This window comes from Notechis scutatus, chromosome 2, assembly GCF_049901735.1.
Source record: "Notechis scutatus isolate UNSWTSFEM ecotype Mainland chromosome 2, rNotScu1.2, whole genome shotgun sequence".
Lineage (NCBI taxonomy): Eukaryota > Metazoa > Chordata > Lepidosauria > Squamata > Elapidae > Notechis > Notechis scutatus.
In genome coordinates this window covers 111205761-111217939 of record NC_142010.1, presented here as the reverse complement: position 1 = coordinate 111217939, position 12179 = coordinate 111205761, and the positions used below count along the sequence as shown (strand labels likewise).

The window sequence follows — 12179 nt, the reverse complement described above, 5'->3', positions numbered from 1 at the left end:
GGTGCAGGAGCACCACACAATTAGTGCGGCGCTGCTGCACCTTCCGGCCATCTCCACTTCAGCCCGCCTGTGCCGCCAGCCCCCTCTTGCTGCAACAGCATCATTACCTCGTCCTGGCTGGCAAAGGCTGTGCTGCTTTTTGCAGGTTTGTGTTCGGCCGAAAGATGGGGGCCAGCGGGTAGGCGGACCATAATCCGGGGCGCAGCCTGGATTAATTGCTTTGGGGGGACATTTCTCTGCGGCCCGCCAAAATTTTCTCACGGACCACCGGTGGGCCGTGGTCCACCGGTTGGCGACCACTAATTTAAGATACACTGCAGTCAGAAATAAATCATCTCAGCTGTTATACACAAACAATTGTGTGCACACTTTGCATGGAGTGCAGAATGGTTCCCACTGGAAATTCTCTTAGTTCACAGACTATGCTAAGTAGTGACTGATTTAACTTTACCAGACATAGAAAGATTTGTTCTGAATAAATAAAAGCCACTAGAGTAACATCTTTAACATTAATTTTATTAGCAGCTTGCCATGTACCTTTAAAGTTACAAAGCCTATTTCTCCAGCAGAAGCAAATTTGAAGATCTCTTCCACAATTCTGTCTTTGTCTGTCAGTTCTCGACATCAGAAAGATCAGTGGCTTTTCTAGGGACAGATCTAAGGCACAGGTCAAAAAACAATAATGATAAAAACTACTATTTTAACCAAGAATCCCCAAATATATTCAGTTTCTCTTAAATATCAATAAAGGAGCCTTTTCCTTGTAAGCTCTGGGTCACTTTGCCATAATACTGAGTTACAAGTTAGGCCCAGATTGGAGGCACAATACAGTAGTATGGCTTTTAAGTATGTGACATATGAAAAGAATTATCTCATTTCTTTCAAATGCACATTTATTTCTCTACTTATGATAGGGAATGTGAGCAGGCTGTAATTATCTTTTTCTTGCCTGAAAACAAAACTATTTGAAGCAACTCAACTTCAAGGTGGGAATTGGAGACTACTACAGTAGTTGGTAATTTCTCACATTTTTCATATTTTAAAGTGCTAATTTTACATTATTTACCTAAAAGCATTTTAGTACAACAAACCCATGTTTATAGTGGGGCAAATCCAAGAGTTCCTCAAAAGGTTACAGCTCCTCACCATACAAATAATCTGTGTAACAGCCTTGCAAGAATCAACTGAAAATGTTTGTGAAGAATTATCTTCTTTAAGGGTCTAGAATTTACTCCATATGCAAAAATAAAAATGCAATGTAAAGTATTAAAACTAAGTAATTTTAGAGCAATGTGCAGATACTGCAATGGCAATTTCCCTTAAATATATCAGGCATTTCCTTTCGATTAATATAGAAGAACAGAATCTTTGGGAAGGGAGGTATTGTTGACCTTTATTCCTGAGGTTTTATGAAAAGAAAAATCTGCTCCTAACTAGACATTTCTAACCACATTAGTGTGTATAGTCCCTCTTGGATAAAGAAAGACATGTCAACTAGGAACAGAAGCAAGACACAATATTAATTCTCTCCTTAAAAACATTTTTGCACCATAACTTTCTTCCCAAACCCAGTCTAAAGGATAACTTCCAATGTTCCCAGCCAACAAAGACCCTGGTCATACTGGTGAGAGATGAAGGAAACTTACACTAACACCTATCAGATAGCTTAGGTACAAAAAGCAAATACTGACAGATGATGCAGAAGGAGGACAGAATTCCTTAATTGCACATTTAGAACTTCATAGGAGAGCAGGGTTACTGGAGCAGTAATTGGGAATGAAAATAATGTAGGAAAGTTTAAGCATCAAAATAGTTCCTGTTGCCTACATTGGAAGTCCCTCTTGTATGTGTTTAATTAGTACTGGTTGCTATGCCCTTAATTTGCTGCATTTAATTTGTTATTATATTACTAACTCAGGGAAAATTCGGTCAATATGCTGCCCAGTCAACTCAGCACATTTTGTTAGCTTTAATTTTTTTAAAAATATTCTGGTGTAAGGGAACACTTTTGGAATAAAAGAAACACGTCAATACCATAAAATAACAGAAATCTAAAGAGCTTTGGCCAAAATAACTCTTCCGGGTTTCCTTTCAATTATAAATTAACTGGTCTTCCCCAAAGTACTCTCTAACACTTTACTCTCACAGCAAAGAAATCCTGACTGAGGCAAATGCATGTCTTCTATTTAAGGCAGCTGCCAGTAAAATCTGTATTAAAAGACTGGAGACTCTCCAGTCACAATCATATGCCTAGCCAAATAATAAAATTCAGTTCACTCATACTTGCTAGAAGAAGAAAGTAGGCTGCCCTTAAAACCTGACAGCAATATGACTTTTTCCCCCCCCAGACATACAAATGGTGTATGGTGCAGATCAAATCCTTAACCCTGGAGCCTCTATCTCCTCAATTGCCCTCTCCCTCCGCTCCCTCATTGCATCGTTACAAAGTGTAGCTACAGTGAAACTTGGAGAGACAACAGTCTTCTGTCACAACCAGCAAAATGAAGCAGGGCCTTTCATGAGTCACGTTTCAAAAGTGGTCAGCTCCTGCCAGTCCGTTTCGCTTTCACACTTGTCCCGTCTTTTGAAAAATGTCTTGATCTGCCTCTGCGCTTCTTCTTTCACTGAAAACAGAAAGAGTGCCACCTGAGATAATGACCTTCTTAATCACAGTTTATTTATCACACCTCTCATTAATTACCAAATGCAAATGGTGCCTTTTGGCTCAAACGGCATTTGCAAAATACAGTCAACAGTACATGGTAGGACACAGAATGTGGTGAGAATAACGTTAAGAATAGAATTCTTTATAGGCCAAATGTGATTGGACACCAAAGAATTCGTCTTTGGTGCACAAGTTCTCAGCGTACATACAAGCAATAAGTGATAAATCATGATTATAGTCATTATAAAAATACATTCATTATAAATTATAAGATACAACACTTACTGAGTCATAGGATACTAAATAAGCAATCAACAAAAATCATACTAGGAAATATAAATTGTAAAGTTACCAGCAACAAAGTTATAGTCATAAGTAGAAAGGGAGATAGGTAATAGGAAAGATAAGAATAATAATAGTAATACAGCCTTACTAAATAGTTTGACAGTGTTGTGGGAATTAGTTGTTTAGCAGAGTTATGGCAATGGGAAGAAAACTGTTCTTGTATCTAGTTATTCTGGTGTGCAATGCCCTATAGCGTCGTTTTGAGGGTAGAAGTTGAAACAATTTATGTTCAGGATATGAGGGGCTAATAAATAAATAAATGAATAAAAGTGAGCTAATGGTGAGCAAGAAAAATGTGCAGAAAACAATCTCCAATTACTGAAAGTCATATATATCTCCAATTCCTATACTTTATCAACAACACAAACATTTTCAAACATTTCCATTATATCAAAAATACTACAAGCGTAATTATACCCTATCTCCCCCATACCAAAAAAGGAGCTGAAAATTACAGATCTCTACAAGTCAACAATTTTGCCAAATATGAGGGACAAAGCACAAGACATTCCTTTACCCCATCCTTTATTTGGCAACTCACCTGTTTTGCGGAAACTACTTTTATCTGCAGCCAACAAATGAGAGAGGTGTCGAGCAAATCCCTTGAACAAATCCTGCCAGGTAAGAGATAAGGGAGCAGAATAAGCATCATGGAATGCAATTCCCTCATTAATATCTAACTCTTGTGCTTCTATGCAAGACAAAGTAATTGATGCCCAGCTGGGCAGCCTCGTAATTAAGGTGCTCTGTTTATCATACAATAGGGAACATGGTATCTGTGATTCAAATAGGTGCCTGGGCAAACAATTAGACATCACAAGTCAGTCAAGGCTGTGAAACTAAAATAAATTCCACGTTCTGCTAGATCAGGGAGGGGCAATTAATCTTCCCAAGGGCCCACATGAGAAACTGAGACTGTGGTGAAGAGCCGAACTGATTTGATGTCCTCAAATCACTTCAATGCCTCAGATTGCTTCATTTAAAGGGCGAGTACGATGCAGGAGCAGAAAAGTGCTACGTCTCCCCACCCCTCTACACCTGTCAATTGACTGAAGGAGCGAGCGCAGGGCAACTGCAGAGAGTTGAACCCGACTTAGCTTTGTCTCCTGCTTATTTACATTTGATTTCTAAGTTCCAACTGACCTCATGCGGGCTGGACGGGGACAGAAAAAAAGCCGAAGGTGGCTCAGAGGCCATAAAACGCCCAGGCCTGAATTAGATGCTTGTATAATAGTATTCGATCCAGGGATCTACAAGGGATTTTGATTTTTTAATTTTGAGAATCTGTCTTACACAATGACTCCCCTTAATGAGGTAGCCAGAAGGCACACTGGGAAGTTGCTCCCTGCCAACCACTCAAACTTTCAGTGTTTTCTACCACATGTTTTATCTTTGCCTTGTTCTCTTGAGGAGTTAGGTAGGTACATCTAAAAAGCACAGGGTTGTCATCTGCCATTTTTATTTTCTAAGAATTATACTAGACCCCAGAAGCATTATTGGAAATAAAACAGATGCTTGATATTGGTGGTTTGCTTTGATCCACGCTAGATAGGGTCTGGTATGTGCTAAGGGAGGTATCACTAGATATATCAGTATTTTGCTTATTTTAAATGAATAAGCAAGCAATAAATAGGTTGTTCCCTATCCAATAGATTGTGCTGAAGTAATCTGGGCCGACTCCAACTCATAGAAGCCTTTACTGGACATACTGCAGTATACTCTTTATCCTTGTGGTAGAGTAGCAAGTATAGAATTCAACATTTTTGTCCTGGTAAGAAAGCAAAGTAGCTCTAGTGATGTTACCATTCTGATTAAATGCACAATCACCCATAAGTGAGATCAGAAGAACAGCTGAACTGATAAGAGAGGTTCATGCAGACATCAATGTCTTGAAGAGGAATAAACTGCTGACTTACATGCATATTCCTCAATGAATGAAAACTACAACTGAGAAGGCGCTTCCAGGCAGTGGGCTTCTACGTGATGTGCAAAACATTATTTGGTGAAAGGCTCCGGCTTTGAAGTGGGCTGTTCAACCATGGAATGGGAGTCGCAACAAGACACTCAAGAGCAGGGGTGTCAAACTCATGTCGTCATATGATGTATCGAGACTTTTTTCCCATTCGCTAAACCGGGGATGGGCGTGGACAGCGCATGACGCAGCTGGCCCGTGGGCCATGAAGTTTGACAGCTCTGCTCAAGAGGGTTCCAATTTGTTAAACTGCTTGTGGAGTATTCGGAGAAGCCCATTTTGAGGTCAGATTAGTTCTGGGTCACATGAAATGTTTTGTTCTAGGGTGGAACCTTTTGTGGTGTCACAATTTGCATGTCCCTACTTACTATTACTTACCTATCCCGAAACACTGCTGCTATGTTACATTATTCCCCTTGAATGTGTTTTGTTAGGAGTTGATGGAAGTAATGGGGAAGACAGAAAAATTATAAATGGAGGACAGTGCTGTCTGCTCATAAAGAAAGCAAGTTAAATACCGATAACTTTTTGCCTGAAAAGATGCCCAATTGGGGGCGCTTATAGCCGGTGTTCGCAATAGTATTGGGAAGCACCGCGGCGCTCATGCTGAGGCACTTTTGGGGGCTGCGCGTAGCCGAAGAGGCGGCCGCGCCGGGCTGCGGGCGGGCGCCGCGGCCCGCCGCGTGCCTCGGAGGGGCAAACCAGGGCCGCTGCGCCTTGACAGCGCCGCGGGCTTCCTTTTGCTCCTTCCGAGGCAGCGGACGGGCCGGCGCTGCAACCCCAGGGGTCCTCAGCGGGCCCGGCGTCGGGGCTGGGAGGCGGCGCTCCTTCGTTCACGCTTCCTCAAAGGCCTCAAAAAAAAAGGCAAAAGGGAAGGCGGCGGAAGAGGGGCGGTATTAACAAACTATATTTTGAGGGAATGTTGGGGGCGCTATCGCCGGGTCGCCTTATCCGCATTACGGTACATGCAACTGTTTGAAAGTACTGTGCTTATTTCACTGGAATACAGTGGCAGGAAAATAATAATAATAATAATAATAACAAGCTTAGCTCTATCCAGCACTGTCCCATCCGCACCCTGTAGGACGAAGGACTAAGATGACACGACTGTGGAAATTGTAATTCCCATGCATTTCCTTAGATATCGTCTGCAACAGCATTTAATTTCATACCTAACTTTTGTGTCACCATGGAGGCTTTAACCGATCGGGAAACATAAATCAAAAAGAGGAGGAGGAGGAGAGGGAGGGAATTAAATAGTTCATAACCCACCTTAGATGCAAATTTCCCACTTTTGTAGAAAGGAGTCAAATATTTTACAACAATATTTGCTGTTTCCTTAAGCGACAATGTTTTAGAAGGTGGCTGGATGGCTCTCGTGGTCCCTTCTTTATCATCCTGTGATAAATTTGGGTCAAAGGTGACTTTCTTTTTTGCCAGGCTATCAGCTTTCCCCTCTGACTGTGACAAAATGGTGGACTTGTTCATCATCCGTAGCCTCTTTTCAGCAGGGCTTTCCAGGTCCTGGAAAGGCAGAAAGAAGAAATCCTTTAGGCAACTTTACACGGCTAAACCTAAGCAGCCTTCCAGAAATACAAGAAACACATGTTTTTTGTCTATAATCAGAGGTCTCCAACCTTGGCAACTTTAGACTTGTGGACTTCAACTCCCAGAATTCTCCAGCCAGCTCTGCTGGCTGGAGAATTCTGGGAGTTGAAGTCCACAAGTCTTAAAGTTGCCAAGGTTGGAGACCTCTGGTCTATATGATTTACAACTTAGCCCTCAACATTGCGTGTGTCAAGAGATGATAATGTGATCTGATTTCTTAATTCAAGAAGCAGAAGGGGGAAAAAAAACACCTTATTTCTTTTTTATATCTTTACCAAAGTTTGAAAGAAAAAAAAGATGGAAAATAGCAAGAACTAATTCAGTATTTAAAATAAAGAGGGGGGATGAGAAAAAGACAAAAAGCAAAAGTGCAAAAAAAAGTTATAAAAATGTTAAAAGGTAAAGGTTCCCCTTGCACATACATGCTAGTCGCTTGCAGCGGTCATGCCCCTGGTGGAGACTGACTCTGAGCAGTCAGAGGAGGACCCAGGCCCACCCCTATCCATCCTAGGGCATGCAGGGAGGAGAGGATCAGGGTAAAAGCAGTGGTCTACTTGGGAGGAGAGGATCAGGGTAAAACGTGGTCTACTTGGGAGGAGAGGGATCAGGGTAAACGTGGTCTACTTGGGAGGGAGAGGATCAGGGTAAAAACATGGTCTACTTGGGAGGAGAGGGCCATGATCCTCTTCATGGGTTGCAGGTGTGAGATCTGCATGAGAGTTTGGACCTGCTTGCTAACAGACGCTGGAGACAATTGTGTTTATTCCTAAGCAAGGTTTATCTTGGTTGGCGATTCTTCCAACGGACTGGCTGGTTATCTTCCTGGTTGGCAATTATCTATCCTGGTCTGTCGTGGAACTTTATTCAATGCGGTTTTGTTTTGGTTTTTGCTTCAGTTATCGGCCCTTAATTTGAACTGTGTTTCTTTCCTTTGAAAAGTTATTTTGAAAATAGTTAACTCCTCCACTGTGAACAATTAAACAGTGAAGCCAAGTTGAAGGCATTAAAGGACTTTTTAGTTACGTTTTGGGTTTTGTTATATATATTTCTGATATACTCTGGGTCATCACAACAGCTTTACAGGGCGGTGCTCATCTCCATTAAAAAGCCAAAGAGCCAGCGCTGTCTGAAGATGTCTCTGTGGTCGTGTGGCCGGCATGACTAAACGCCTCGGCGCACTGAATGTTGTTACCTTCCCATCAAAGTGATCCCTCTTTTCTACTTGCATTTTTATGTGCTTTCAAACTGCTAGGTTGGCAGAAGCTGGGACAAATAACGGGAGCTCACTGCCGTTACGACACTAGGATTCAAACTGCCGTGATCTATTAACCTTTCTGATCGACAAGCTCAGCGTCTTAGCCACTGATTCACAGTGTCCCTATAAAAATGTTAAGTAATGCCATAATGACAGAGTAAAAACTGAATTTTCATTTGCACTTATCACAGTCGTAAAAAAGAAAATAGGAAGTCACTTCTTCTCAAACAAATTATTCCCATATGGAACAAGGTGCCTCTCCATAACAACTCATAATTCTGGAACTTTTAATTTTTAGTTTTAATTATTTAAAGGCACTAATGTACAACAGAACACATTTTAATGTTACTTAAAATTTTTGTTAAAAACAACAAAAAATAAAAATGGCAATAATCATAAAGGGTATTTCACTAATTCTATACAGTTATGATAAGATTTGTTTTTCTTAATTGAGCAATCCAAACCAAATGACAGATCTAAAAAAAAAAAGCCAGTAACACTGACAGATACAACAAGAAACAATATAAAATTTTGTGAAGCAGGTTCACAAAAACAGTTTCTTTTTAAACTATCTAATATTTTCACTTAGTAATATATGAAGATTCATTATATAATTAATCAGGAAGGTCACTATCAAAAAGTGTTAACAGCTTTTTTTAGTTTTAATTTCTTTTGGAAATAACTCAGTAATATCTTGTTAAATAACTTTTATAAACAAAAGGTACAATGGAAACCTCTTCAAGATAGAGACAGAAATTTGGCAGGCAGGCCCAACAAAACACAACAGAATATTCCTTTGTTATCTACATTTCTCAGTGAAGATGCATCATCATCTCAAAAGATATACACTCATCAAAGGAAATTATCATGACTTTTCTGAAGCCTGGTTCTATCCTCATTAATAGTCTGAAGCAAAGGATCAAACAGATATCCAAGAACACAAATTAACAAGCACAAAATCTTCAGTGCTAATCACATCTCTTCCTCTACTCTGTTTGACCCTTTGCTTTAATTTGGACCAGACAAAAGCCACAAGACTAACAAAGACTTTTTTGTCTACATATCTTCTAAGGCAAGATGTCATATTAGTCATTGCCCACATTCTGCTATTACATGATCAAAAGAGGACAATCTTTGTTTGAGAAAAATAAATGAATACTATTTACTCATTAAAAATAGGAACAGTCAAAAATAAACCAAAAGAAGGCCAGTTCCCAAATATGATATTAACACTGATTTGTGCATCACTAAAATGCAATGCAATGAAACCAATATAGTGTTAGCATTAAATTCTAGAAGTAACCCACACAAAATCCTGTTTGTGCTAATATTATTGTGTTTTTATTATTTTTCTGTCTGCTGTGTGTTTTATTTTCTGTATACGTATATATTATATACTCTTCTCTTTCCCCACTCACAGTCATGTACTTCAGATGCATGACCAATTAATTACATTAATTAAGTCAGACAGCCTTAATGTCACTGTCATTTGGTGGTTAGCACTAGAGACAAATTCTATAAAGAAGAAACTGACTTCTCTTGGATGAAGCATCATGTATTTATCAATTTATTAAATTGCCACCTGAATCTTAGTTGGCCTCACTGCAAATGTCATTTGGAATTAGTTCAGGCAAACAGAAATCATCTCACTTGCTACTTCCTATTCACTCCTATATTCCTGTTATCAAATCTCGGGCCCATCCCTCTATATGCCTCTTTATCTCTCTCCCTCCCTTTCTCTCCCTCTCTCTCTCCCCCTCCCTCCCTTTGTGTGTATATATGGATGGATAGAGAGACAGGCAATTTTAATAAAATATAACTCACTTCAGCTGATCCTGGTCTTTTTCCATTAAGATATTCACAATCATTGGTTGTATCTTCTTCAACCAAAAATTCAGCCCTTCAAGAAAAAAAAAAAGTATAACAGATACATCTTGTAAGAATAATGTTACATCTTTATGGGGACAGAGGAAGAAGTGCCTGAAATTAGCCTACACTTAGATCTCCAATGTCTACATACTGAGCTATCCTTCTGCTCAATTTCAATCCAAATATAGATAAGGTTTAGCTTTTTCACCTTTAGTTGTACTCGTACAACCTGTGTCAACTCTCAGGATGAGCAACATGCTTAAATTCAATTGCTTCTCCAGTGTGATTACAACAATCTCAAATTTGACGGGAGAAACTATAGTTGAATCATTGCTTCTATTCAACTGCCCACTGTCTATCCCAACTTCAAAAAAGGTAATAACTGAGAGGCAAAGAAAAACATATCTCACTTTAGCTTTTCAAAACTTGATCCTGAGTATGAGTACTCTCTCCCTAATCTTTGACCGCTCAAAGGCATATTTTCTATATTCTTGGATTCCTGCTCTTTTGCGGGGGATGAACTTGATAGTTCTTCTTTAAAGACAGTGGCAGTTTCTGGAGGTTCAGCTTTCACTTCACATGCTCTTCGGGAGGGAAACTGAGGCAGTTCATTGAGACAGTTGATGTTCTCTTCTGCCAAATCATTTTCTGAAGCCTTGACTTGACATCCTGCTTTGGGGATGGAGAAGAATTTGGAGATGTTCTGAGATTCTTTCCTAGCGGCTTCTGCCAACAGCAACTGCTTCTTAGTAGGTTTTCTCTTTTCAGGACTAATTGCTAAGGCGGTGACAGCCTCAGCAGTGTCATGCTGTCCTTTCTTTTCAGGGGATTCACCACCGTTTTTGCATATTTTGTTGGTTGCTTCCTCCTTATCAAGAATGTCCTCCATATCCAAAGGCTTGGGACCACAGCTACTGTCCTCCTTCCAGTTTGAGCCAATTTCCTCTTTTATAACATTAATGTCATCTCCTTCCTTAGCAGATAGAACCTCTGAAGCAGACTGGAACATGCCAGACATCCTTCGAAATCCAATCCCCATTCTCTTGGGTTTGAACTTGGGGAAAGAGATGAAAAGTAGTTAGATTTCTAAATCGTTTAAACTTGCCTAAGAAAATTTGAAATCAAAAGCACAATCATTTACGATCTTTTTTTTTTTTTATTTCTAATGCATGCAGAGCTTCTTTCCTGCCTTCACAGGAAACATTTTTTAAAAATTCAGGGAAATATTCAGAGATGAATCTGTCTTGAAAATAGCCCATGTTGAATTGTATAGCCCAGTCAAATATCAGGGCCACAGGGAAAGGTTTTTTATTTTGTATTAGGTCATAAAATGTTATAGAAAATTTGCCAAATTTCAATTTCAGGGGAATTATGGGTTTTGGATTTTGGATGCATTCTGTAAGTTATCCTATTTGGAGTACTTTGGTTCAAAAACTGTTCCATATGATGCACAATTTTGGCCAGTTAAAGTTACACACAAACAAACAGGAGAATGTAATAGTAATATACTAGACAACATGTGATGCCTTTGGGCCATCCTTGCAGAGTTATTTCCTCATTAGATTTCTCAATGCCTTCAACGAGAGAACTAATGTACTGCCTTCACTGGAAAAATTGGGATGCATTCAGAGACATGTACCTGCCTTGAAAATAGCCCATGTTGAAGTGTAGAGCGCAGACCAACAGGAAGCCCAGGAAATGTTTTATGACATTTTGTATTACGTCATACACTGTTTGGCGTTAATTTTTATGTCATAAAATGTTGTATAAAATTTGCCAAATTTCCATTCTATGGGAATCATGGATCCCAGATTTTGGATGCATTCTAAAAGTTAGCCACTAACCTTATTCCAAAAAGTTTTGCCCTATGGTGTACCATTTTGGCCAGTTCAAGGTTATAAGAAAGAGAATTGTAGTAGTACATGGATAGGTATTTTTCCTATATGGCAAATGTCTATGGAGATTCATCCAGATCATGGTTGTCCCAAAGGTGCTTTTTCAAGAGGCAACTGGAGTTCTTGTTTTTCTTTGAAGATGTTTTGCTTTTCGTCCAAGAAGCTTCAAGAGAGCTGAAGAAGCTTCTTGGATGAGAAGTGAAATGTCTTCAAAGAAAAACCAGAAAGTCCAGTTGCCCCTTTTGAAAAAACACCTTTGGGGCTATATGGCAAGTATAACAAAGGGACTTCTGAAAACTCAAGGTAATTATGCATCAAACAAAATCTGTTGCAAAAATCACCTACCCAATAATGAATTATAAACAAAAGGTTCATAGCACTTACAGTATTCACTTTGGATGCTTGACAGAAGACGTCATCATGTGTAGTAGTTGGTTCACCTTTCATCTTGGGATAGTCACTGATTCCCAAGTCCGGGAGAACGTACAACTCCCCATTTTTGGAAGCTTTGTTAATTTCTGTGACCTTTATTGAAAAAAGGGACAGAGTAAAGAGGGCTATCCAGAGGAT

The 12179-nt window shown here is 39.6% G+C and overlaps 1 protein-coding gene across 5 annotated transcripts in view; it reads right to left on the bottom strand.

Annotated features, from left to right (window-relative positions):
* Window positions 1-495: 495 nt before the first annotated feature.
* The window catches only part of RECQL5 (RecQ like helicase 5), a 71534-nt gene continuing 59850 nt past the window's right edge, over window positions 496-12179 (bottom strand). For 3 of the 5 annotated variants that reach the window (XM_026667460.2, XM_087955804.1, XM_087955805.1), the window contains 6 exons: window positions 11994-12134; window positions 10125-10768; window positions 9670-9745; window positions 6255-6506; window positions 3552-3624; window positions 496-2624 (listed from right to left, as the gene is read on the bottom strand). In XM_026667460.2, the coding sequence (XP_026523245.2) occupies window positions 2524-2624; window positions 3552-3624; window positions 6255-6506; window positions 9670-9745; window positions 10125-10768; window positions 11994-12134 (1287 nt within the window). In that variant the 3' untranslated portion in view covers window positions 496-2523. Of the gene's footprint in view, window positions 2625-3098; window positions 3255-3551; window positions 3625-6254; window positions 6507-9669; window positions 9746-10124; window positions 10769-11993; window positions 12135-12179 lie in introns of all 5 variants that reach the window. The other 2 variants (XR_015747666.1, XR_015747665.1) reach the window with 1 other exon arrangement.